Here is a 27932-nt window from a genome sequence, read left to right as displayed (position 1 = left end):
TGTATATACGCTTTATCTAGAATTTGCAGCACCAAGGAACCTAGGGGGAGGGCTTAAGCTAAGGTACTGCCGCGAGGCATCTACTCTGGGACTTTTCCACCGGGCTATATAAGCTCCTTTACAAAGCCCAGAGGCGTGCGCTGGATGCCGCCCTTGGAGACCGAGTCGTCCTTTTGGCCGCCCTCTCTTCCAGCTTCTTCTTCCTCGAAGTCCCCTCCGCCTCCGCTCGCGCCGGAAGATGACATCCATGCCTGCGGGAGAGGGAGCAAGCGGCGATCCCGTTGATTCAGGGAATGCCTTCAAGCTACTACTCTCCTGCCCCTCCGGTCTTCCCCCATCTCGGGTAATTTTCCCTCCACGCTCCCCCTCTCTTCCCATTTCTTTTTTCATGACATCAATCTTGGATTTATCTACTCTCGGGTTTTCTTGGGTTCCAGTTACGAAACAATTCGGAATTCTTGTTTCGTAAACCGTAGCCTGATCTTGATAGCGCTTCTCCGGCTGCGTTCTTCAAGAATGAGAAAAGAATGAGAATTGTGATGTCAAATTCGTTATAGTTTTTGGAATGATGTTGTCCTTGCTACGTTCTTGGTGTTAGGATAGGTTCCTAAAAGAAATTCCTTGGCAAAATCTTCTTTGTTTACTTTCTTTTCGCGACATAGGATTATGCGCTAGATTTGATAATTGGTTCTTTGTAATATATATATATATATATATATATATATATATATATATATATATATATATATATATATATATATATATATATATATATATATGATACAGAAGCGGATATTCTTTTTTCGTAAAATCCAGCCTGATCTTGATGCCTTCATATGGGTTCTAAACTTGGGTAGCAATAATTTTGCCTTCACGCTCCCCCTCTCTTCCCATTTCTTTTTACATGACATCAATCTTGGATTTCTCTACTCTCGGGTTTTCTTGGGTTCCAGTTACGAAACAATTCGGAATTCTTGGTTCGTAAACCGTAGCCTGATCTCGATAGCGCTTCTCCTGCTGCATTCTTCAAGAATGAGAAAAGAATGAGAATTGTGATGTCAAATTCGTTAGAGTTTTTGGAATGATGTTGTCCTTGCTACGTTCTTGGAGTTAGGATAGGTTCCTAAAAGAAATTCCTTGGCAAACTCTTCTTTGTTTACTTTCTTTTCGCGACATGGTATCATGTGCTAGATTTGATTCTTGGTTCTTTGTAATATATATATGATACAGAAGCGGATATTCTTTTTTCCTAAAATCCAGCCTGATCTTGATGCCTTCATATGGGTTCTAAACTTGGGTAGCAATAATTTTGCCTTCACGCTCCCCCTCTCTTCCCATTTATTTTTTCATGACATCAATCTTGGATTTATCTACTCTCGGGTTTTCTTGGGTTCCAGTTACGAAACAATTCGGAATTCTTGGTTCGTAAACCGTAGCCCGATCTCGATAGCGCTTCTCCTGCTGCATTCTTCAAGAATGAGAAAAGAATGAGAATTGTGATGTCAAATTCATTAGAGTTTTTGGAATGATGTTGTCCTTGCTACGTTCTTGGAGTTAGGATAGGTTCCTAAAAGAAATTCCTTGGCAAACTCTTCTTTGTTTACTTTCTTTTCGCGACATGGTACCATGTGCTAGATTTGATTCTTGGTTCTTTGTAATATATATATGATACAGAAGCGGATATTCTTTTTTCCTAAAATCCAGCCTGATCTTGATGCCTTCATATGGGTTTTAAACTTGGGTAGCAATAATTTTGCCTTCACGCTCCCCCTCTCTTCCCATTTCTTTTTTCATGACATCAATCTTGGATTTATCTACTCTCGGGTTTTCTTGGGTTCCAGTTACGAAACAATTCAGAATTCTTGGTTTGTAAACCGTAGCCTGATCTCGATAGCGCTTCTCCTGCTGCATTCTTCAAGACTGAGAAAAGAATGAGAATTGTGATGTCAAATTCGTTGGAGTTTTTGGAATGATGTTGTCCTTGCTACATTCTTGGAGTTAGGATAGGTTCCTAAAAGAAATTCCTTGGCAAACTCTTCTTTGTTTACTTTCTTTTCGCAACATGGTATCATGTGCTAGATTTGATTCTTGGTTCTTTGTAATATATATATGATACAGAAGCGGATATTCTTTTTTCCTAAAATCCAGCCGGATCTTGATGCCTTCATATGGGTTCTAAACTTGGGTAGCAAGACTTCTTGTAATGTTTAGTTCTGATTACCAAATAATTTTCCTAGATGTTTATTGAGGTGTATACTTGATTTCTCTCTTAGTTTGTGCGAATAGGGTTATCGACGCAAGGAATTATGTAATGCCTCGTGTCTAAAAAGTAATTTATGATTTTTTAGAAATTTGTATTTGCTTTGCAGTTCTATTTTTTCAAAAGAAATTCCAAGTTTTACTGAATATTAAAGTTTTGTACCATGTTTATGAAGGTTTATGTCGACTTTAATCCGTCTTACGACAGAATTCCTCATCCAGATGCCAACTTAGAAGAATCGATAAATGAGGTACGAAGTCTGTATTTTTTTTAGTTTCCAGCCCCATTTCCTCCTTCAAACTATGCTAGAGCTGCATCCAGCACTTACCAGGGTATCCTATTTCCTACAGAATTTTCTTCAAAGAATGCTCTAAATGGTAATCATGTAATGTTTTCTATTAGCGAATCAATGCTATTCATGACAATGGGAATAATTGGCTTCTAGTGAAGAGTTTCTACTCTATAGCACTGGTTTCTTTCTTGAAACTGTTTTTCAAATCAGTTTTATGCTTGGGACAATTGATGTATGCATGCATGTATATAGTTAACCTCTTTACCCATTTAACTTTGTTTAGCCTTATATTAGGCATCATCTCAAATTGAACATTAGTCGATTGCTGTGATGCAATCTTACATTTGCTGGATAGCTTCAGCAGTTGAACTGGCATTTAAATCAGATATATGTATCTCTTCTTACCAGATTTTCTTTCATATATTGTAGATTTGGATTCGACGACTGAAAGAGAATACGTCACTGTATAATGGAAAAAAGTTCAGGGTTGGTAGTTTTCTGCAAGTTTGCCTGCCTTTGATGTATATTGATCTTAATCTATCTGTAGTTTTTGCTTTACTAGTATGCCTGTTTTTGATATATCTTGCTGGCAGTTTGTCTCTGCTGCTGCCTGTTGAAATTAAATGTCTTGAGTTGGTAATATTTGTTTTAAGTGCCTAAATTGCAACTGAAAATTATTTGCTCAATTTTTGTGGCAACTATTTTTATACTCTTGTGTCTTAACTTTAATCTAGAATTCCAAGTTTATGCTTCTAGAGATGTTGGAGATTTTCAGAGATGCTAACTTAAGGTGGTTTCATTTATCATAAATTGGTTTACCTTTCAGTGCTTTTAACTGAATTTTATAATCGAGGATTGTCTGTCTTGAATAGTTTTTTTTTCTAGTTGCCTTAATTGCATGTGCATTTTACAATGTATTTCGAGATTGATGCTCTGTCATGCCTTCTTGCTCAGTAATTTTCCCTGACATGTGTATGGGTACTTCTTTTATAACAGAGGATTGTCTGTCTTTTTGATATATCTTGATAGTAGTTTATCATGCTGTTGCCTTGTGAAATTAAATGTCTTTAGTTGGTGATACTTGTTTTAAGTGCCTAAATTACAACTGAAGACCATTTCCTCAATGTTAGTGGCAACCATTTTTTATACTCTTTTGTCTTAACTTTAATCTAGAAATTCCAAGTTTATGCTTCTGGAGATGTTGGAAATTTTCAGAGATACTAAATTAAGTTGGTTCTATTTATCATAAATTGGATTACCTTTCAGTGCTTTCAAATTTTATACAGAGGCTTGTCTGTCTGGAATAGCTTTTTTTTTAGTTGACTTAATTGCACATGCATTTTACAATGCTTTGTCATGCCTTCTTGCTCGGTAGTTTTTTCCTGGCATGAGATTGGGTATTTCATTTAACTGGTACATTGCATTTCAGTATGCTGGACATACTCTGCATCATGTGGATGGCTTGGACCAAGAGTCATCTGTATGCCTTCACTTAGGTCTGACAGATTACAGGTTTTCTCTTTTTTCTCCATATTCTTGATTTTATTTCTTTTGTTGGTTATATTTTCCAGACGATGTCCAATGGATATATTAAGACTCTTGCTTCAATGAAATTGTTCATACCGTTTATGAGAATTAAATGCTGACATATTTATAATGTTATTGTGCATGTAATCCTCTTAAAGCATAATTTTCACACCATCCTTTTTAGTTTGTTTAAGCATTGCATATCACACATGGTAATAATTCACTTTCTGAGCAGATGTGACAAGTAATGGTCATCCTGAAAACATTTGTAGGTTCTTTTAAAGATACCTTTTATCAAGTAATGGTCCACATATCAGAAATCATCGTAAACCTAATATTTGATGTATCTACTATTGATAAGTGCAATTTGCATCGGGAAATGAAGCAATAGTCAGTACACGATATTGCGGTAGCGTATGATCTTTTGTAGGATACCATCTTACTAGTTACTAACGAGGTATTTATATGGGTCTTCTTTAAATGAGGAGATATAGTCACCCCTTTGAGCTTGTTTAGAAGCACCTATTCTAATTGGCGTACGGCACCTCTCCAACAGCCTAATTTCACCATATCTATTTTTGAAATATGAATTAACCATGCAATACACCCATGCAATCAGCTCTAAATTCCCATCAGTCAAATCTTAGTTCACAGATATAAAATTCTTCTTATTCTATGCCAGAAGACCTATGCGCGACATGTTCTCATATTACTGGTCATATTTACTTGTTATGGAGGGTGGGGGGAGGTTTAAGTTGCTGTGATCTGCTTATGTCTTTTTTTCTTTCTTTTTTCTTGTGTGCTTATGTCAAGGTTGGAGTAGATCAGTTGGATAAGTGAGGGATTTGGTTAAAGCTGGTTCTTGTTTTATTTTCCATCAGTCAACTTGTGGGGTTAAATTGAGATTAATGCAATGCTACCCTGACCCTTTGGTTTAGCCTCAAGGACCTGCACCTGACACTTGGACATAGAGTATTAGTATGATATTGGATGCTCATCCATAAGAAGAAATTCTTAGATATTGGAAGGTTTTGACCCTTAGATATGCAACACCTGACACACCTGTTGCTACGATTTTAATCTTGCTCTTTCAAAAAGGAAAATTAAATGTAGAATACCCCAAGTATTGGGTGTAGCAAAGTAATATTCTCGGTGAGTCCGAGATCGAATCCACAGGGATTTGATAGTGAAAAAAAAAAAAAACTTAAGGCTAAATAATATTCAGATTTAAAAATATAACTAAGGCATTAGGATTCAGCCTAGCACTTAATCATGCTTTTCTTAAAATCATCTATTAATCATAATAAAATAGATTTAGTTCTATGGGCAGCATTACAATAATTCTATTTTAAACTACAGGGATTTCTAAGCATCTGTTATACCCGGAGGTAATAACAAATCAAAGAAAATATTTAAGTTTGAAATAATTTCTATAAATTTACTGCACCATAAATTAAATCAAAAACATTAAAATCCCATTGATGATTAAATGAAATACATGAAGAAAATGCTAGGCTTTTCCTTAGCCTTAGCTAAAAGATATTTAGCTATCCATATGAGATGCAAGCAATTTTATAAAAAGGATTAGCATAGAGTAAATGAAATAAATATAAATCCTTTTTTTTTTTTTCTTTCTCCTCTAAAGAAAACAGGGTGCTCTGTTTTCTTTCTTTGGGTTTTCTCCTCCCGTTGCTTCTCCTCCTTCTCTTGTTCGGCTGAGAAGGTAGATCGGAAGAGGGAGCTTCCTGGTTCCCTTGGCCTCTTCCTCCTTCGTCGCACGGCCGGCTGTCCTCCTCTCCTCTCTCCCTCTTTCGCCCGAACTTGGATGGATCCGGCCTTCTCCTTTTCTGTTTTATTCCGTCCGGCTGGAAAAATGCCGATAGATCCTCCTCTTCTTCTCCCGTCGGCTGGTTCTACCTCCACCGGATGATCCCTTGCTCCTCTCTCTTGGGTTCCTTTTATAGACACCTTCAGCAGTGTGGCTGGGAAGACCGAAGGATGCGTTGCGGACGCTTAGGAACTGGGAGCGGATGAGACATGGCTTGGGACTCCTCGGCTGGGAACGTTGCAGAATTTTGAGCAACTGTAGACATTGATGTTAGATTTGAATGCAAGACTTCGTAGCTTGGAGATGATCCGCGGTTGCTTGAGATACGGGATGAATGAAATCTGGATGCCATGAATTGCTTGGAACTCTTCGGCTGCAGGGATGCGAACGGATGGATTGGCTTTGGAGTTCCCTCGCTGCCGTTGAGAATTTTGAAACACAGACGAAACCGTTGGAGAAGAAGGACTAGGGAACTTCGGAAGACATTGATGTTGGGAAGTTGAGAAGACTCCTCAGATGAATGATGGGAAGAATGGAATGCGGCTGAAATGCATGGAGGTTTGGAATTGTGGGAAGGGAATTTGAAGATGAAACAATCGGATGTTGAATACGGCTTGAATATTCTTGAAACAGGGGAGACGGACACTATGGATGAGATGTGGCTTGAATTGAAGAGCCGGTGTGGCTTAGGTTCCTTGGGTTTGACTAGGTCCCTTGGATGAGATGCCATGATGCTTGGAGAGCCACACGAACGGTTTTGAAGATGCTGGAAAACTCCACGACGCAGGCACTTGTGCTAGCTGAAACATCTGGATACAGTGATATGGATTGCATGCGGATGACGGACGGCATGAGACTCAGATGAGATGCTAAGGATTTGTTGAGCTCGGAACGCCAGGCATTGGGCTCAAATCCAGCGTTATTGGGTCTTTTGAATTACTTGCACTCAAACACAAATAAAACATTAATTAATTAATTTTATCAATAAAGATTAGCTATAATACTAATTAAGATAATATGAAAATTTCACTTTTGTACTCTCATCACCTGTCCATGTCGATGTACCAGATTCATGTTTCTTTAGTCAGGGGATTCATATTATCAAGTATCATCTTAACATTCTAATGTTTAATATCATTCATTCGGAGATTGGTCGCCAAGGTACTGGTTGTACTAAATGGTCTGTTTTTTTTTTCATTTTCATGGTGTTTGTTAGAGCTGTTAATTTTGGATATTAATGCTGGTTGCAGGCAATTATTTTCCTTAAACTTGTATACTTTTCAGGACATTTGTGGGTACAAATTTGAATCCTCTATGGGAGAAGTTTCTCATTCCTTCAGAAGGTAAAGCGTGCAGATAATATTGGGATGCTGCATGATGTCGATGCTTATATGTATCTATGAAATCATATAATCTGAAAATTAAGAGCAGGTTGTTATTATAGTTAATTGTGTCAAAATCTGAAGTTTCATGTTTCTGATATTGTAATTACTCTTTACATTGTAGAATCAAGTTCTGCATGCATATACTATTGCCTAGAACACAATCCTTGTGTACCCTTGTTTTATAAATTCTCCATCTTGTATAAATGTGAAGTACAGGGTGAGTAATAATCATGGAACAAACTTATCTGATGAACTGCAAATGTTGGCATCTTGATGCATCACTAGATCAGATCAATAAGTGCCAGTTCAGCTCTGAAACTATTACCTTGTATTGCACCATTGTATGGTTACTGATGGGTGGTAAGAATTCACTTGAGAATGTTGGCAACTTTATCATTATTTAACTATGTAAATATCTACTTTTAATTAAAGTAATCACTGTCCATGTTGATGACTCCACACCATTCATTATTCTGAATTTGAGATTGTGAGAACCCTCTTGGGCCTCTCCTAGTTTGTCACACATCAGCATGTCCTTTAGCATCTAAAGGTGGGCTAGTGGATTTTAGGGCAGACTATTCATCTTAATTCTTTTAAAGTGGTCATGTTAATGGTGCATGACCTGCCACAGAATAAACTTCGTATGTGCAACTCGATACATGTCTAGTCTGAGTTTCCTTGAGCAACACAGATAAAAATCATAGATAAGGTGCTCCGGAGATCAATTTTTGATGCTTGACATGGTAAAAACCCGAGGATGAAATTTCTACTGACTGGGAGAGAATGATGCATCCCAGAGCATGTGATCAGATTGGGAAGACATGGCATGAAACCAGAGAAAAATTGCAGCAGGTTGCATCGATTTTCTTGTTACCAAATGGGAAAAGTGAATGACATCATCAAGAGGGTGAATTTAAATTTTAAATCATTTGCTCATAGAAAATCAACACCTGAGCATCCAATCAGGGAATTTGTGCAGTTCAGGAATTTCTGCTCAACTTTAGGACTTATCTTTTTTGTTTTATTCTCTCAGGCAGTCTGAAGGCATGTGAAAAATAGCTGGTTGTACCTAAGATTTGGTTTGCGTGGACTCAAAAAGCAGCTGGTTGCACGTAAGATTTGGTTTGCGTGGACTCAAAAAGTAGCTGGTTGCACGTAAGATTTGGCTTTTGTGGACTCATTGGCTGGCTGTCTCTGAAGCACCTAATTGAGATTTTAGGAGAGCGGTCAACAGACAGGCACCAAAAGCTTTAAGTGGAGAGTAATGACAGCTTGGGCAAGCAAGGAAATCCAAATCAAGATGTTAAATAGAAATTTTCGAATTATGTGAAGTCGTGGTGGAGCTACGGAAGAAAGGTGTGATTTGTTTTCTTGGCATCATTAAACTATTAATGGTTTGGGTCATCAGAAAGAAGATCCATTTAACTAAGAAGAGATCAAGATAACAAAGGAAGAGCGTCTCAGGGAGGCCACTTCTTTGAAACTAATCAGTAAGTAGTAGAAGGATGGAATTCCCTTTCAGCCTGGGGCCATAATGCAGCCCATATCACCATATCATGTTGGAGTAACATCAAATCACATTGGATTGCATCAAGATGCATCATTTTGATAGATACATATCGAACAAGTTCTAATCATATTAAAGAAGTGTCAATTTTTATGTTTGTCCATATAATTTGTAGAGGTCATCTTTTTGTTTGACCTTCAGGTTAGTGAAGCTTGTCATGTGTATGAAATTCAGCAGCAACTCGAAAATTTTGCTTTTTTCCTTTTTTGGCAGTTGTTTTACATAGTTTAGACTTTAAAGATTATGTACCTTATTGAGAGGTGTTCATTATTAACTAGGTCCAGAAAGCTGATTTAAAAAGGTAAGAAGCCATGGAGTTTACTAGTGCTTCAGGGTTAGTAAAAGGCCAGATTTTCTTTTAGGTTAGGTTTCTGAAGTCAGGATCAATTCTTGATAAAGGGCAGTCAGACTCTTTGTATTTGTGAACTAACTGATTCACCTATTTATGCCGAATTTATATATAGTGCTTGTATTTGATTTTTGTTGATGCAGTCAGGTTTGTCATTACACATTGTTGGCCCCTTTCTTTCTGATCATACCAACTAGAAAGAGGCCAAAAATGCATATACCTTTTGCTTTTAAAATTCCCTTTTGTACTTCTCACCCCAGCAGTTCATTTATAATTTGAAGTTGGCAGTGGTAAAAGGAAATTGGAGATAAGCAAGGAGGACATGGGTGATATTCTCCCAGTATACAAGGTTAAAATCTGAAGCATGTTTAAGGTTCCAAAGTGAAAATTGAACTTGTGTGGCCACATGTGTAGCCATCTTCCTTTGATACTTTAATTTGTTGTATGGCACCTTTTCCTTCACAAAATAGTTGCTTAAGTAAGTAGGAAACCCACTAATAGTGGCTGCTGATTTCCTAATCCAAAATTGTGTCCCACATGTTATGTTAATGAGCTTGAATTACTTCTGTGTATGGTTACTTAGGCAGTTTTAATACAGAGAGCCTTGTTTTGGGCTTGTTTATAAAGAAGAGCATACCATGGAAATTTGAAGTGCGCATCACTTGCTTTTTTTGGCATTTTATTTTATTCTCCACTTAGCATAAAAGGTGCCAGGTGTTGCTGTGGATTATTATTCTTCTTCCCCCATTCTTTTCTTGAGTAATTAGGTAAGTGGCTGAATCAATAATGCCAGTGGTACTCCATCAACAAATCGACCTAGATTTGGCAAAATGCTGAATTGAATTTCAAATTGAGATGAGACACATAAGAGGCACAGATCTTACTACTTTTTGTATTCGTTTTTTCATTTTAGCTTTTAGAGAGCTTGCAATAAAATCAGAGCTACCACTAGTTAGGAACTAATTTGGCAAAAGAGAATTGACAAAACCAACCCCAAATTGTTACGATGCTTGATGGGTCATAGTTTTGGTTCTACATTTGTTTTCAAAATGAAAGCAGATACTTGCTCATATCACATTCTCTTATGAATAGATCATTTATATGTAGTTTGCTGCATTCATCAGTAGAGATACAGGCAATGTTTTCTCATTCTTATTTTTTTTTTTGCTAATTACTAATTCAAAGCTTTTGTTTTATTTTGTTTTTTTGTAGATGACCCTGTGCGTTGCCAACACACATCAAGTCCCCTAGGTAATGGTGCTATTGTGGAAACATCTGACAAAAGGATTCTTGTATTACAAAGAAGCTATAATGTGGGGGAATTTCCAGGATACTTCGTGTTCCCTGGAGGTCATTCAGAGGTAATTCATTGACGTCCAATCATTCAAGAGAATGCTATTGTGGTACCCTTAAGATTGGCTGCTGCTATGTCTTCATGCAGAGCCTTTTGTGTAACTCTAGAATCATCTTGGAGCAGCCCTTCCATTTATATGTCCATACCGTCGAACTTTAGGTAGGTTTTGTTGCACAATCTTGCCCTATATTACCTCCTAGCTTGCGCTTCTTACCGAGATTTTCATAATTTCATCATAGGTAGACAAATGTTAGTCAAAGTTCAGTCCACTGCATATTGCATAGTGGTTTCTAAATGCCTACTTTCAACCTCTTCGAGATATATTGTGTTATGTATATGTTTGTATTTTGGGCTACGATGTACCTCAACATCTCAGTCAACCACTAGATAACTAGCAGTGAACAGTGAGTCTCCTCATCATCCCTATGTTACTTTTAACTGTACTTTGGAAGCCATCTGATACAGGCAATGTGAACTTACGTTATCTGAGCGATAGTGGAAACATAGACATGAAACTGAGATCCGGTACTTGGAAATTGATATGCAAACATATATAATATTTTAAATGCTTTTGCTGATAAACATTTGTTTTCTAAACCAAATCACCTCTTCTTTTATATGCATGAGAGGACAATAGCAGGAAACTGTGTTTTTCTGCAGAAAACTACACTAGTCACTGACAATTGTCTAGAGACTTCTCTTGCAACCCAAGCAGCAACTTTCATCAGCCTTCCAACTGTAGCCATTGGTTTTCTATTGAAATTGTTCAGTCCTGCTTCAGCATTTTATAGTCTACTGCATACTTTAGCAGCCTAGCTGGATTTAACTTGAGGAAACATAAAAGAAACAAATAAAAATGCAGGACAAGTTGGCCTCAGAGAGAAACCTTTTGGCTTCATAAAAGCCCATGCATCATGGAAATAAAGATTCTTCTTTTATTTATGGGTAACGGCTGAAAGCCTGAAATAGCCTCATATCTTCTCTCTGTGTGGTGTAGCTGTGTAGGCATGGGTCTATTGAACGCTGTCAAGGACACCACCTGATTAAAAGAGGTGCTCCATTGGAATGAATTTTTGTGTCCTATTATGTGATATCAATAGGCAATACTGAATTCTAAGCCAAACTATGTTTTTTTTAATTCAAGTTTCTACTCATTTGAATATGCTTATCAGTAGATGGTTTTAATAACCTAGTTACATTCTCAAGAATGAGTTTGGAAGGAAAGCATGTTCTTGTGACTGCAGAAATACCGAATTTCTTTCATATCAATACGTTGATGATATCAAGGTTCTTTTGAAATAAATAAGCAATGTAATCCATCTAACTTTAGAATATGCGAGAGCAACGAACAGCTGTTGCAAACTTTATGAAACCTGACTAAGTAGTATATAGTTTCTATTTCGAACCAATGCAAGTAAGGTTGTTTTCTTGTCTCTTGCAGCCCGAGGAACTTGGAATTTCAGACCATCAAAATGACAAAGGTTTGACAGAATCTGAAGATCTAAATCGAAAGGTTTCTCAAGAGATGTTTGATGGCATCGTCCGCGAAGTGGTTGAAGAAATTGGGGTTCCTGCAGAATCTCTGGTCAAGTGTCTTCCCTAATTTTCTTTTATTTTGTGTTTCTCATGGTACTTGGTTTCTCAACTTTGTTATACTTATATTGCTACGAGTCATAACTTTGCCTTATTTCTCTGTTATGCTCTAATATATAGCAGCAGAAAATGCTCCATGCTTGGTGTTCAGTTTTCTAGTTCATTTACAGATCTTTATTACCAGTTGGAAATAGTAAGGTCTTGTCGCGTAGTTGTAACTTGTATGATAGTGCCCGATTGAGGCTAACTTCAGATTAGTCTTGTCTAGATTTTAACATTGAATTGTATGTGTATCAATTATGCATGATATGTACTTGTGCATAGCATAGTTTACCTTCCAACTACAGATCTCAACACATACATACATTTGTTATGTACTTGTGCATATCATTTGTTCACACATACATACATTGCATTTGTATACACATCAGTCTGTCAGTTCATTACTGATCTGATACATTCATTTTGTCATTATCTGTTGCATTGCGTGATATTTGAGCATGTTAGTTGCTAGTTTGATGTGGGTTTTGCTGGGACGGGCATCTTTAGATGTGATATGTAAGAGCCCGTAATAGGTTGGGCTTGGGCCGGCCTGATCCGGCCTAAGAGTGGTCTGGACCGGCCGCTTGGGCCGCCCAATGTGCGCTGGCACGTGCGACGGGGAGAGGACTCCCTTCCCGAGTTCGTTGCGGAAGAGGAATCCTAGGGCTCGTCGGACTCTGGTGAAGGCCCTAGGACTTGACCTATAAAAGACCTCCCCTCTTCCCTCAAATCCCTTGCTCACGGATCCCAAACAATCCTCGCCGGATTTCTTTTCTTTTCCAAGTTCTAATTCTGAATCCCTTCCACGATTGTCGCCGAGAAATACCGTCAGACCGCCTCGCCAGACCGAAGTAAGAGTTCCTCATCTTCTTCTCCTTCTTTGTCGTCTTAGCCTTCAATTAACTCTGATTTGAGCCGGCGATCGCCCGAATTTTATCCGAAATAGGGCACCCCTATTTTAGTCATCTTCTTCCAAATTTTGCCGCCGCCAGTCGCCGGTTTGGTTGAGGCTACGGCCTCCGTGGCTATCATCAAGTGGGGGCGGGCCACCATGACCACCACCCTCTTGGATTTGTGAGGATGAGAGGAAGCGGCAGGTTGTTCGTGAAGAGAGGAGAGAGTTTCTCTCTTCTATCTCCTCTCTCTATTTTCTCTCTTGGTGTCTTTCTCTAGTTGACCTAATTAGATGGTAAAAGGATCTTGGGGGACCTAGCGACGGACCCTTGGTGAATGCCGGTAGGCGGTCTAGATTAGTGGTCCACTATTTCTTTTTTTTTTTATAACTAAGTTTGATTCTGTAGAGAGAGAGTGATGTGCGCAAGAACGTTCTGATCGGAGTACTCTGGACCTAGCAGGAGGGTTCCAAATGCTCGCATTGTAGACTCAGGTTGACCCCAGTAGAGAGGGTCCTGGACCAGTATCAGTGCGACCACCCATCATGCTAGCCTGACCCCGACCATTGTGGAGCACTGTTAGATTCTATCATCATGAATCTCTATTGTGTTATTTGTACCATGGCCTGATTCTTGTTTCGTAATTTGACTGTGGCATAAGTAGCATCACAGTTTGAGGTTTAATATTATTGGGGATTGTGACAATTGGAATCAGAGCATAGGTTAAATAAATTCAGTGCTTGGGTGTAAGCTCACTAGACATTGTGATAAAATGTATGTATTGGGTTTGGTATACAATGAGTACAAAAGGATTGGATAATTTGTCTCTGATCATGACAAGAGAGGTTAGACCTAAGGTAAGTATAGAAAGGTTAACCATGCCATACCTTATTAGTTGGTTATACCGTATTGTGTTTACTGGTCCATATGTTGTTTAAATAACTTGAAAATTTAAACTTGATATGGGTTCAGATGTGATCGTACTTTTGGTTTTGCTGCTAATTATTGGAGTGAAATTTGTATATGGATCTTTCATAGCATTGGAGTGAGCTAAGAAAGATTTTTCATAATATTAGAAAGAAATGTTCTTCGAGGTTAAATCCGTATGTAAATTATATTTGAAATTGGCATATTTGGATACTGCAAATAGGTGAATTTGTTTTGGTGGAGTTAATTTTATATTTAAGGCCATAGAGTACGCAAATTGGTGGAAAATTTCAATTATTTGAATTTTTATGTTTGGATTGGGCTACTAGATCTTTCTCGTAATTGTTGGAGACTATTGGATGTGTTACTTTAAACTTAAGTCTAGGTTTATAATTTGAGCAGGGATCTTTTATCATTGTTCATGAAGCCACAAGTAAAATGTCCTATTGACTAAAGATGCTTACATGAGTTATCATATGTAGCATTGATGATAGATATTTAGAATCTTGGTGAAGAAAGATTTGGAGGTTAATAGAGATAATTCTACTCATAATGATATTGGCTCAAAGACTTCTAACCCATTGAATTTGAAGTATATCCTTTTGGAAGAAAGATCGATATAGATTGTCTAATCAAATTGCTAAGGGAATTCAAGGTTAACTTACTCTAAATTAAACTTAGATATTCTGGATTTTAAGAAGGTTGTGGAGATTGTGCAGTGATCTTAAACTTGACTAATGGCTTAGGGTGGGTTATGGTAAGTATACTCTACATAAATTGAGGACAAAGATCTAAAAGTTCTGCTTTAGTTCTACTTGAAAATTTGAAATTTAAATTTTCTTACCCAATGCAAATTGATACTTCAGTCATAAATCATTTAACCGCTTGAGAGTATTTGCCGGGTCAGATTAGAGTGCGCAACAGAAGTGTGATGGTGGAGTACTTTCACAGTATGAGTCTCAAGTAAGTTAATTTTGAGGACGAAATTATTTTAAGGGGGAGAATGTAAAAGCCCATAATAGGTTGGACTTGGGCTAGCCTGGATCAGCCACTTGGGCCGCCAACGTGCTCCGGCACATGCGACAGAGAGAGGACTCTCGATGGGAGTCGTCTTCCTTCCCGAGTTCGTCGCGGAAGAGGAATCTTTGGGCTCGCTGGACTCTGTGAAAGCCCTAGGACTCGACCTATAAAGCACCTCCACTCTTCCGTCAAAGCCCTTGCTCTCAGATCCCAAACAATTCTCGCCGGATTTTTTTTCTTTTTCGAGTTCTAATTCCGAATCTCTTCCCTGATTGTTGCCAGAAAAGACCGTTGGACCATCTCACTGGACCGAGGTAAGATTCCCTCATCTTATTCTCCTTCGCCGTCTTAGCCTTCGATTCACTCCAATTTGAGCTGGCAATTGCCAGAATTTCATCCAAAATAGGGTAGTCCTATTTCCATCATCTTCTTCCAAGTTTTGTTGATGTCGTTCGCCAGTTTGGTTGAGACTGCGGCCGCCGTAGCTATCGTCAAGTGGGGGCAGGCCACAATGGCCACCACCCCCCTGGAGTTTTGAGGAGGATGAGAGGAAGCGGCGGGTTGTTCGTGAAGAGAGGAGAGAGAGTTTCTCTCTTCTCTCTCTATTTTCTCTCTTCCTTTTTTCTCTCTTGGTCTCTTTTTAGTTGACCTAGTTAGATGGTAAAAGGGTCTCGGGGGACCTGGTGATGGAACCTTGGTGAACACCGATAGACGGGCTAGGTTAGTAATCCACTATTTCGTTTTTTTTTGATAATTGAGTTTGATTCTGTAGAGGAAGAGTGATGTACGCAAGAAGGTTCTGATCGGGGTACTCTGGACCAAGCAGGAGGGTTCCAGATGCTCTCATTGTAGGCCTAGGTTGACCCCAGTAGAGGGGGTCATGGCCCAGTGTCACTGCGACCATTAGTTATGCTAGCTTTATCCCGACCATTGCCGAGCACCGCTGGATTCTATCATCATGAATCTCTATTGTGTTTTCTACCTAATTCTTGTTTCATGATTTGACTATGGCATAAGTGGCATCAGAGTTTGAGGTTTAATATTATTGGGGATTGTGACAATTGGAATCAGAGCATAGGTTAATAAATTCAGTGCTTAGGTGTAAGATCATTAGACATTGTGATAAAATGTATGTATTGGGTTTGGTATACTATAAGTATAAAAGGACTGGATAATTTGTCTATGATTATGATAAGAGAGGTTAGACCTAAGGTAAGTATAGGAAGGTTAACCATAGCATACTTTATTAGTTGATTATTCCGTGCTGTATTTATTGGTCTATATTTTTAAATTATTCGGAAGTTTAAACTTGACATGGGTTCAGATGTGATCGCACTTTTGGTTTTGCTGGTAATTATTAGAGTGGAATTTGTATATGGATCTTTCATGGTATTGGAGTGAGCTAAGAAAGATTTTTCATAATATTAGAAAGAAATGTTCTTCGAGGTTAAATCCGTATGTGGAATTATTTGGAATCGATATATTTGGATACTGTAAATAGGTGAATTTGTTTTGGTGGAGTTAATTTTATATCTAAAGCCATAGAGTACGCAAATTGGTGGAAAATTCTAATTATTTGAATTTTTATGTTTGGATTGGGCTATTGGATCTTTCTCATAATTGTTGGAGACTATTGGATGTGTTACTTTAAACTCAAGTCTAGGTTTATGATTTCAGCAGGGATCTTTCATCATTGTTGATGAAGCCACAAGTAAAATGTCATGTTGAGTAAAGATGCTTACATGAGTTAACATATGTAACATGATGATAGATATTTATAATCTTGGTGAAGAAAGATTTGGAGGTTAATAGAGATAATTCTACTTATAATGATATTGGCTCAAAAACTTCTAACCCATTGAATATGAAGTATATCCTTTTGGAAGGAAGATCGATATAGATTGTCTAATTATTTTGCTAAGGGAATTTAAGGTTAACCTACTCTAAATTAAACCTAGATATTTTGGATTCTAAGAAGGTTGTGGAGATCGTGCAGTGACCTTAAACTTGACTAATGGCTTAAGGGTTAGTTATGGTAAGTACACTCTACATAAATTGAGGACAAAGAGATTTAAAGGCTCTGCTTTAGTTATACTTGAAAATTTGAATTTTGAATTTTTTTAGTCCAAATGCAAAGTGATACTTCCGTCAGAAATCATTTAACTGTATGAGAGTATTTGCCGGGTTAGATCAGAGTGCGCAATGGAAGTGTGATGGTGGAGTACTTTCACAGTATGAGTCAAGTAATTTCGAGGATGAAATTATTTTAAGAGGGGAGAATGTAAGAGCCCATAATAGGTTGGACTTGGGCCGGCCTGGAACAGCCGCTGGGCCGCCAACGTGCGTCGGCACATGCGACGGGGAGAAGACTCCCGGTGGGAGTCATCTTCCTTCTCGAGTTCATCACGGAAGAGGAATCTTAGGGCTCGCCGGACTCCGGTGACAACCCTAGGACTTGGCCTATAAAACACCTTTCCTCTTCCCTCAAAGCCCTTGCTCACAGATCCCAAATAATCCTTGCTGGATTTTTTTTCTTTTTCGAGTTCTAATTCCGAATCCCTTTCTCGATTGTCGCCAAGAAAGGTCGTCGGACCACCTCACCGGATCGAGGTAAGAGTCCCTCATCTTCTCCTTCTCCGCCGTCTTAGCTTTCGATTCACTCCAATTTGAGCTGACAATCGCTGAAATTTCATCCGAAATAGAGCACCTCTGTTTCGGTCATCTTCTTCTAAGTCTTGCTGCCGCTGGTAGCCGGTTTGGCCGAGGCTGCGGCCGTCGTGGCCACCGTCAATTGGGGGTGGGCCACCTAGCCGCCACCCTCTTGGATTTGCGTGGAGGATGAGAGGAAGGGGCAGGCTGTTCATGAAGAGAGGAGAGAGTTTCTCTCTTCTTCTCTTCTCTTTCTTCTCTCTTTATTTTCTCTCTTCTTTTTTTCTCTTGGTGTCTCTATCAGTTGATCTAGTTAGATGGTAAAAGGGTCTTGGGGGACCTGGTGAATGCCGGTAGGCGATCTAGGTTAGTAGTCCACTATTTTATTTTTTTTAATAATTGAGTTTGATTCAGTAGAGGAAGAATGATTTGCGCTAGAAGGTTTTGATCGGGATACTCGGGATCCCGCAGGTGGGTTCCACATGCTCTCATTGTAGACCCAAGTTGACCCGGTAGAGGGGGTCTTGGACTAGTGTCACTGCGACAATCTGTCATGCTAGTCTTACCTCGACCATTGTCGAGCACCATTGAACTCCATTATGAATCTGTATTGTGTTACTTGTACCATGATTTGATTCTTGTTTCATGATTTGACTGACTTGATTGATCAGAGCGCACCGACCTAGATTATCGAATGCTGTTACTTAGTCGACCCTGTCTGTCTCATACCCGACTGTTGTCAGCTACCAGTTGAACCCATAATTGAAACCCCTGACCTATTCTCTTGATTTAATAAATGTTTCTTAATCAGATGAATTGGATTACGTTGTGCTGGCCCATTCAAATAATTGAGCGTTGTTATCTAGTTGGCCTCATATATCTTTTTATATAAATCTATTTTTACAGTTAGCACTGATTTTGTATGGGGCTACAGCCATCCGAGCAGGAAGAAGCCCAACGAGATCTTATACTCTAGTTTCTCTCTCTTTCTGTTTGTTTCTCTTGGTATTCTCTCTTTAGCTTGATTCGAGAAAATTTTTGATTAAAGGGACTCGGAGGGTAGTTCTAGATTACTACGTGATGGTGGACCCTTTAGTGGACCAATAGAGGGTTCTGGATTATCAAATATCTTGGATAATTTTTGATATTGATTTGATTCTGTAGAATAATCTTTGGGGCAAGAAGATATTGAGTAAGGCTCTGCGCACCTCAGTTTGTAGATCACGGTAATCTGTCTGCGTCGTTAGCAAAGTAAGAATTCTTATACACCGACCTGCCTGATATAGATATTTTTGTACCTATATATGTATGATATGTTAATGATCTAGATAAGTACGAAGCAAGATTAATTTTATGATGGTTTCTGTATTGAATCATATTTTGATCATGTATGCTTGTGATTGATGGTATGATGGATGCATATATGAGCATAACTTGTACTTGTATAATCGGACTAATGGATGTGGTCCTCTGGACTAACCATGTTATATTGATTGCCCTATTACGGGCGAGAAATGTGATGGTGGTTAGTCTAAAGCCGGAAATAAAAAAAAATTGATGTGTGAATGTGAACTTGATTGAATGAACAAGGATTTTGGGCTTATCTTGTTATCATCAGTTGCCCCGTCACAGGCTGAAAATGTGATACTATGGCAGGCCCCATCACAGGCTGGAAATGTGATACTATGGCAAGTCTTGTCACAGGCTATTCGCCGAGGACTTCAATATCATTGAACAATAATGATCTCAATTCATAACAATTAACAAAACTGGTACAATTACAAAATTTAATTATCCAACCAGTATCAGTAATGGTCTATCTGCTCATCCTTTCACTCGTGATCCTCACTATAACCAAGTATCAAGCGACCTGTAACTCTGAAAAGAAAAGAAAACAAAAGAGGTGGTGTGAGCTTTATAGCCTAGTAAAAAATTCCACACATCCACACCAACACAATAATAACACAAGTTTGAGCTTTATATCGTTGCATACATCATGAAATCACAAACCAACAATAATGCTCGAATAATCAGTATAAATATGTACATCAAATATGAATAAAAATTCGGTCACTAAAGAGTAATATATCATACGATATTTCATAATTCTTCAATAGTATTTTTAATGTTTTTCATTTCATTCCTTTTTAACTTGATCCGGATCAATTATCTTTTTGACTTTGGGCCAAATTTCGGTCACGTTTTCAACCGGTAACATGGCAACCAATAGAATCACATTTCGATTCCGTCACGAGGTCTGCCAAGGTATCGACGAAATCTACCATTAGGTGTAGGAAAAAAAATAGTAAAAATGAATTGATCTAAAACCCATTTTTTTGTATTTTATCTGGTTCATCTTATATCTTATCCGGTTCAAATGAATAATTGTAAATCAATGTAATGTAGCGATTGGGGGGAAATTCGTATATTGCATCTACTTGACTTTATGGAATTGATGGAAAAGAAAAATTCTTGAACCTCAAGTAAAACAAAATCTGTATTGTATAAAATAAAAAGTTTTATTAATAATTTATTTTTTTCCGGGATTGCAAATCTATTAATATTAAAGGTTCTTCTTTTGAGGTTTATAGTTTATTTGTTCGAGAAAAATGGATCCTTCATAATTGATCGTCCCGAACAATCTTTTTAAGATGTAAATAACATTTTCAACCTATGACAGGATTTGCCATAGTATCATATTTTCAGCTGTGATGGGGCAACTGATGATAACGAGATTAGTCCTAAGTCCTTGTTCATTCAATCAAGTTCACATCCACACATCAATTTCTTTTTATTTCCGACTTTAGACTAACCACAGTCACGTTTCTCGCCTGTGATGGAGTAATCAATATAACATGGTTAGTCCAGAGCACCACATCTATTAGTCCGATTATGCAAGTGTAAGTTATGTTAATATATGCATCCATCATATTATCAATCACAAGTATACATGATCAAAATATGATTTAATGCAGAAACCGTCATAAAACTATTCTTGCTTCTTACTTATCTGGATCATTAACATATCATACATATATAGGTACAAAAATATCTATATCATGCAGGTCGGTGTATAAGGATTCTTACTTTGCTAACAACCCAGACAGACTACTGTGATGTACGAACTGAGGTGCGCAGAACCTTACTCAATATTTTCTTGCCCCAAAGATTTTTCTTCTACATAATCAAATCAACATAAAAAATTATCCAAGATATTCGACAACCTAGAATCCTCTACTGGTCCACTAAAGGGTCCACCATCACGTAGTAATCTAGAACTACCCTCCGAGTCCCTTTAACCAAAAATTTTCTTGAATCAAGCTAAAGAGAGAATACCAAGAGAAAGAAACAGGAAGAGTAAGAAACTAGAGTATAAGATATCATTGGGCTTCTTCCTGCTCGAATGGCTGTAGCTCGATACAAAATCAACTGTAAAAATAGATTCATATAAAAAGATATATGAGGCCAACTAGATAACAACGCTCAATTATTTGAATGGGCCAGCACAATGTAATCCAATTCATCTGATTAAGAAACATTTATTAAATCAAGAGAATAGATCAGGGGTTTCAATTATGGGTTCAACTGGTAGTTGTCAACAGTCGGGTGTAAGACGGACAGGGTCGACTAAGTAACATCTTTCAACAATCTAGGTCGGTCTGCTCTGGCCAATCAAGTTAGTCAAATCATGAAGCAAGAATCACACCATGGTACAGATAACACAATACAGATTCATGTTGATAGAGTTCAGCGGTACTCGACAATGGTCGACGTAAGGCAAGCATGACGGATTGTCGCAGTGACACTGGTCCAGGACCCCCTCTCCTGAGGTCAACTTGGGTCTACAATAAGAGCATTTGGCACCCACCTGCTAGGTCCAGAGTATCCCGATTAGAACCTTCTAGCGCAAGTCACTCTTCTTCTACAGAATCAAACTCAATTATCAAAAGAAAATAAAATAGTGGACTACTAACCTAGATCGCCTACCCGCATTCACCAGGTCCCCCAAGACCCTTTTACTATCTAACTAGATCAACTAGAGAGAGACACCAAGAGAAAAAAGGAAGAGAGAAAATAGAGGAGAAAGAGAAGACAGAAACTCTCCTCTCTTCACAAACAGCCTGCCCCTTCCTCTCATCCTCCACGCAAATCCAAGGGGGTGGCGGCCAGGTGGCCCAACCCCAATTGACGGTGGTCACGGCGGCCGCAACCTCAGCCAAACTGGCTACCATCAATGGCAAGACTTGGAAGAAGATGACCGAAATAGAGGTGCCTTATTTCGGATGAAATTTCAGCGATTGTCGGCTCAAATTGGAGTGAATCGAAAGCTAAGACGGCGGAGAAGGAGAAGATGAGGGACTCTCACCTCGGTCCGGTGAGGTGGTTCGATGGCCTTTTCTGGCGACAATCGGGGAAGAGATTCGGAATTAGAACTTGAAAAAGAAAGAAAATCCGGCAAGGATTGTTTGGGATCCGTGAGCAAGGGCTTTGAGGGAAGAGGAAAGGTGCTTTATAGGTCGAGTCCTTGGGATTTCACTGGAGTTCGGTGAGCCCCTAGGATTCCTCTTTCGTGATGAACTTGAGAAGGAAGACGACTCCCATCGGGAGTCTTCTCCCCATCACATGTGCCGACGCATGTTGGCGGCCCAAGTGGCCGGTCCAGGCTGGCCCAAGCCCAACCTATTACGGGCTCTTACATTCTCAACTCTTAAAATAATTTCGTCCTCGAAATTAACTTTCTTGAGACTCATACTGTGAAAGTACTCCAGCATCACACTTCCGTTGCGCACTCCGATCTAACCCGCAAATACTCTCAGGCAGTTAAATGATTTCTGACTGAAGTATCACTTTGCATTGGGACTAAGAAGATTCAAATTTCAAATTTTCAAGTAGAACTAAAGCATAATGTTTAGATCTCTTTGTCCTCAATTTATGTAGTGTACTTACCATAACTAACCCTTAAGCCATTAGTCAAGTTTAAGGTCACTGCACGATCTCCACAACCTTCTTAAAATCCAGAATATCTAGGTTTAATTTAGAGTAGGTTAACCTTGAATTGCCTTAACAATTTGATTAGACAATCTAATATCGATCTTCCTTTCAAAAGGATATACTTCAAATTCAATGGGTTAGAAGTCTTTGAGCCAATATCATTATGAGTAGAATTCTCTCTATTAACCTCCAAATCTTTCTTCATAAAGATTCTAAATATCTATCATCAATGCTACATATGATAACTCATGTAAGCATCTTTACTCAATATGACATTTTACTTGTGGTTTTATCAACAATGATGAAAGATCCCTGCTCAAATCATAAATCTAGACTAGAGTTTAAATTAACACATCCAATAGTCTCCAATAATTACGAGAAAGGTATAGTAGCTCAATCCAAACATAAAAATTCAAATAATTAGAATTCTCCACCAATTTGCGTACTCTGTGGCCTTAGTTATAAAATTAACTCCACCAAAACAAATTCACCTATTTGTAGTATCCAAATATGCCAATTCCAAATATAATCCATATACGGATTTAACTTCGAAGAATATTTCTTTCTAATATTGTGAAAAATCTTTCTTAGCTCACTCTAATAATATGAAAGATCCATATACAAATTTTACTCTAATAGTTAGCAGCAAAACCAAAAGTGCGCCACATTTGAACCCCTGTCAAGTTTAAACTTCCGAGTCATTTAAACAAGATATGGACCAATAAACACAATTCGATATAATCAACTAATAAGGTATGCCATGGTTAACCTTCCTATACTTACCTTAGGTCTAACCTTTCTTATCATGATCAGAGACAAATTATTCAGTCCTTTTGTACTCATAGTATACCAAACCCAATGCATACATTTTATCACAATGTCTATTGTCTAGTGATCTTACACCTAAGCACTGAATTTATTTAACCTATACTCTGATTTCAATTGTCACAATCCCCAATAATATTAAACCTCAAACTTTGATGCCACTTATGCCACAGTCAAATCATGAAACAAGAATTAGGCCATGGTACAGATAACACAATAGAGATTCATGATGATAGAATCCAACGGTGCTCGACAATGGCCAGGATAAGACTAGCATGACTGATAGTCGTAGGGACATTGGGCCAAGGCCCTCTCTACTGGGGTCAACCTGGGATTACAATGAGAGCATCTGGAAGCCTCTAGTTGGGTCCAGAGTACTCCGATCAGAATCTTCTTGCGCACATCACTCTCTACAGAATCAAACTCAATTATCAAAAACAAATGAAATAGTGGATTACTAACCTAGCCCGCCTACCGGCGTTCCCCAGAGGTCCATCATCTGGTCCCCCGAGACCCTTTTACCATCTAACTAGGTCAACTAAAGAGAGACACCAAGAGAGAAAAAAGGAAGAAGAGAGAAAATAGAGGAGAAGAGAGAAACTCTCTCCTCTCTTCACGAACAGCCCGCCCCTCCTCTCATCCTCCTCGCAAATCCAAGGGGGTGGCAGCCAGGTGGCCTGCCCCCATTTGATGGTGGCCACGGCGGCCACAGCCTCGGCCAAACCGACTATCAGCGGTGGCAAGATTTGGAGAAGATGACCGAAACAGAGGTGCCCTGTTTCGGATGAAATTTCAGTGATTTTCGGCTCAAATTGGAGTGAATCAAAGGCTAAGACGATGGAGAAGGAGAAGAAGATGAGGGACTCTTACCTCGGTCCGGTGAGGTGGTCCGACGGCTTTTTCTGGCGAATTGGGAAAGAGATTTAGAATTAGAACTCGAAAAAGAAAGAAAATCCGGCAAGGATTGTTTGGGATCCGTGAGCAAGGGCTTTGAGGGAAGAGTGGAGGTGCTTTATAGGTCGACTCCTAGTGCTTTCACCAGAGTCTGGCGAGCCCTAGGATTACTCTTCCGCGACGAACTTAAGGAAGAAGACGACTCCCATCGGGAGTCCTTTCCCTATCGCATGTGTCGGCGCACATTGGCGGCCCAAGTGGCCGGTCCAAGCTGACCCAAGCCCAACCTATTATGGGCTTTTACATTCTCCCCCCTTAAAATAATTATCCTTGAAATTAACTTACTTGAGACTCATACTGTGAAAGTACTCCACAATCACACTTTCGTTGCGCAGTCTGATCTAACCTGGCAAATACTCTCAGGCGGTTAAATGATTTATGACGGAAGTATCAGTTCGTATTGGGGCTAAGAAATTTCAAATTTTCAAGTAGAACTTTAGCAACCTTTAGATCTCTTTGTCCTCAATTTATGTAGAGTGTACTTACCATAACTAACCCTTAAGCCATTAGTCAAGTTTAAGATCACTGCACGATCTCCACAACCTTCTTAAAATCCAGAATATCTAGGTTTAATTTAGAGTAGGTTAACCTTGAATTCCCTTAACAATTTGATTAGACAATCTATATCGATCTTCTTTCCAACAGGATATACTTCAAATTCAATGGGTTAGAAGTCTTTGAGCCAATATCATTATGAGTAGAATTCTCTCCATTAACCTCCAAATCTTTCTTCACAAAGATTCTAAATATCTATCATCCATGCTACATATAATAACTCATGTAAGCATCTTTACTCAATATGACATTTTACTTATGGTTTCATTGACAATGATGAAAGATCCCTGCTCAAATCATAAATCTAGACTTGAGTTTAAATTAACACATCCAATAGTCTCCAATAATAATGAGAAAGGTATAGTATCCCAATCCAAACATAAAAATTCAAATAATTAGAATTCTCCACCAATTTGCGTACTCTGTGGCCTTAGATATAAAATTAACTCCACCAAAACAAATTCACCTATTTGTAGTATCCAAATATGCCAATTTCAAATATAATCCACATACGGATTTAACTTCGAAGAATATTTCTTTCTAATATTATGAAAAATCTTTCTTAGCTCACTCCAATACTATAAAAGATCCATATACAAATTCCACTCTAATAGTTTGCAGCAAAACCAAAAGTGCGATCACATCTGAACCCACATCAAATTTAAACTTCCGAGTCATTTAAACAACATATGGACCAATTTAGCTGGTATAGTATAACCAACTAATAAGGTATGCTATGGTTAACCTTCCTATATTTACCTTAGGTCTAACCTCTCTTATCATGATCAGAGACATTATTTAGTCCTTTTGTACTCATCGTTTACCAAATCTAATACATACATTTTATCACAATGTTTAGTGATCTTACACCTAAGCACTGAATTTATTTAATCTATGTTCTGATTTCAATTGTCACAATCCCCAATAATTTTAAACCTCAAACTTTGACGCCACTTATGTCACAGTCCCTAGTGGACTTAAACCTTAAGCTTTGATACCATTTGTAACAACTTAGGACCTCATCCAAAATGGCTAGCCGAATATATTTTTTTTGGTCCTGTATAAGTACCCAAGATCTCGGCGAATAAACGATGTGGGACTAAACATGCCCACGCGGGTCCTCACAAATGGTATCAGAGCGAACGCGGCCCATAGTGGATTAGGGGGCACTGCAGCAAGAGTTTGTGGAGGCTGACCATGGGATGATCATGACGCTTGTGATTAGATTTGAATGGATTTGAATCATTAGCCTGACGAGCTTAAACGGAGAGTATGTACGGACTTGTGCCGGCACATGTTTAGTCCCACATTGGTTATTCACCGAGAAGATCTTTGGTATTTATACAGGATTAAGGAACCCAAAAAAATACCTTATGGCTAGCCGTTTTGGGTGAAGTCCTAGATACCATCATAGTCTCTACTTTGTCTCTCTCTTCAAACTTAATATTCTCCCATAAAATATACTCCAAGTATGGATGCTTCACATCTGATCGTTCAAATTGCATTGCACATGTTATAGTCCATGCATGTTGCTGACAGGTGTTTAACTGCATGCAGACAGATCCAGTCTTTATTGGAATATCTCGCAGGGAAATGAATGTGAGGCCGACAGCTTTTTTCTTTCTGAAATGTAATATGGAGTCAAAGAAAATTTACCAGCTGTATTCTAGAGCTCAAGATGGTTTTGAGTCCACTCAGCTTTACACCGTTTCAAGGGTTAGTTTCAGTATTATATTTTGTTGATTTTTTTGTTTATTTTGTATATTAATTTCTTGTAAGCTGTTGCAAATTAGGATGAATTAGGGAAAATGGCTCTCAGGATGCCTGGCTGCCATCACGGTGGATATGTCCTGTATGAATTGATGATACAAACTGTTGAAGATGCCAGACAATCATCCAGTGAGTACCATGATTGCTTAATTCAGTGTGCTGTTACTGTCGTTCACCTCTTCTCTAATATTATTTGGTTCTCCATTTAGGTCTGAATCATTTTTATATGCTTTCTGCTGTATCTTGGATGTGCTCCCTTGAATTTAGGTCATTTTTCAACAAAAAGATCTTCATTGAAGAAATATGCACTTTGTTTTTTGCATTGAAATCATGCTTTCTGAACCTCTCTTGCTACTTTAGTTGAGAAGAATGTGCTGCCACATCCAATGGTTGATCTTTATTTAATGAGAGCATCTGCTAATTTTTTGATCTGCTTCTGGAATATGATGTACTCTGCAGGATGGCTATGATCAGATCAGCTGCACAGCTTGTAAATGCTTCTGCTGCAATTTTGCATCATGGCGGGAGAGATTGAACATAGCTTGTTGCTATGCCAACTCCGATTGGTATATGCTGAAATAAATGCATATTGGCTTCTAATTATAATAACAATTAATGTTTATTTTCTATATTAGGGGAAGCTGTGATTGGTGATATCTCTCATGGTTTCATTATTCCAAGTAAATGGAAGTTTGAAGGTCAAAGGGTTGTCTATTGATGATGCTTTGCCCGTGGCCTGGTGAAGGAAACCAGTATGAATTTGTCTTGTTCTGGGAAGAACTGTTTATTTCATTTCCTGAAATTGCCCCATATTTGCTTTGCTCCGAACGTCATATATTTGTGCAAGAATATTTTGTAAAAGCAACTCGAGCGTGAGAAAAGTATGGAATTAATCTGATATCAGAGATCATTACAGATTACCTGTTTTCTGATGGCAGCACCATCTTAGTCAAAAAATGCGAGGTCTTCACTTATCTAATCTGCGTTTCTACTATTTTTTTTCCATTATATTATTATGCCTGACCATAACATTATAACAGTGGGGACAATTGTGTTGTTAGAGCTCTAGATTGAAACAATGGATGTATTTGTATCCAAAAGACTGCAGATATATTGAAATCTCGCACCCAAAAGTGACGAGGATCATTCA

At 38.4% G+C, this 27932-nt stretch overlaps 1 protein-coding gene across 3 annotated transcripts; it reads left to right on the top strand.

Moving 5' to 3' along the window:
• The first annotated feature begins 141 nt into the window (after positions 1-141).
• LOC103706629 (nudix hydrolase 9) lies at positions 142-27761 on the top strand. Of its 3 annotated transcripts, XR_005514581.1 has the most exons (11): positions 142-343; positions 2436-2510; positions 2982-3038; positions 3982-4064; positions 7192-7250; positions 10421-10569; positions 12004-12147; positions 26570-26728; positions 26806-26911; positions 27242-27348; positions 27418-27761. XR_005514581.1 is itself a non-coding variant. In XM_039133066.1 (10 exons), the coding sequence occupies exons 1-10, from the start codon at positions 239-241 to the stop codon at positions 27250-27252; spliced, it is 948 nt and encodes a 315-aa protein (XP_038988994.1). In that variant the 5' UTR covers positions 142-238; the 3' UTR covers positions 27253-27719. The 3 variants fall into 3 exon arrangements, 2 of the variants coding, with proteins under 2 accessions (XP_038988994.1, XP_038988995.1); XM_039133066.1 differs by having other exon boundaries at positions 27242-27719; XM_039133067.1 differs by lacking the exon at positions 2982-3038 and having other exon boundaries at positions 27242-27719.
• Positions 27762-27932: the final 171 nt, after the last annotated feature.

The sequence above is a fragment of the Phoenix dactylifera genome, chromosome 13 (assembly GCF_009389715.1).
Source record: "Phoenix dactylifera cultivar Barhee BC4 chromosome 13, palm_55x_up_171113_PBpolish2nd_filt_p, whole genome shotgun sequence".
Classification (NCBI taxonomy): Eukaryota; Viridiplantae; Streptophyta; class Magnoliopsida; order Arecales; family Arecaceae; genus Phoenix; species Phoenix dactylifera.
The sequence above is the reverse complement of the archived record's forward strand: the minus strand, read 5'-3'. Positions and strand labels throughout refer to the sequence as shown.

Excerpts from the sequence above, each read along its gene's own strand:
- LOC103706629 (XM_039133066.1), top strand. The coding sequence starts at position 239 with ATGACATCCATGCCTGCGGGAGAGGGAGCAAGCGGCGATCCCGTTGAT. Across the intron at positions 7,251-10,420 it reads GTTTCTCATTCCTTCAGAAG|ATGACCCTGTGCGTTGCCAA; the intron begins GTAAAGCGTGCA and ends GTTTTTTTGTAG. Across the intron at positions 10,570-12,003 it reads TCCCTGGAGGTCATTCAGAG|CCCGAGGAACTTGGAATTTC; the intron begins GTAATTCATTGA and ends TGTCTCTTGCAG.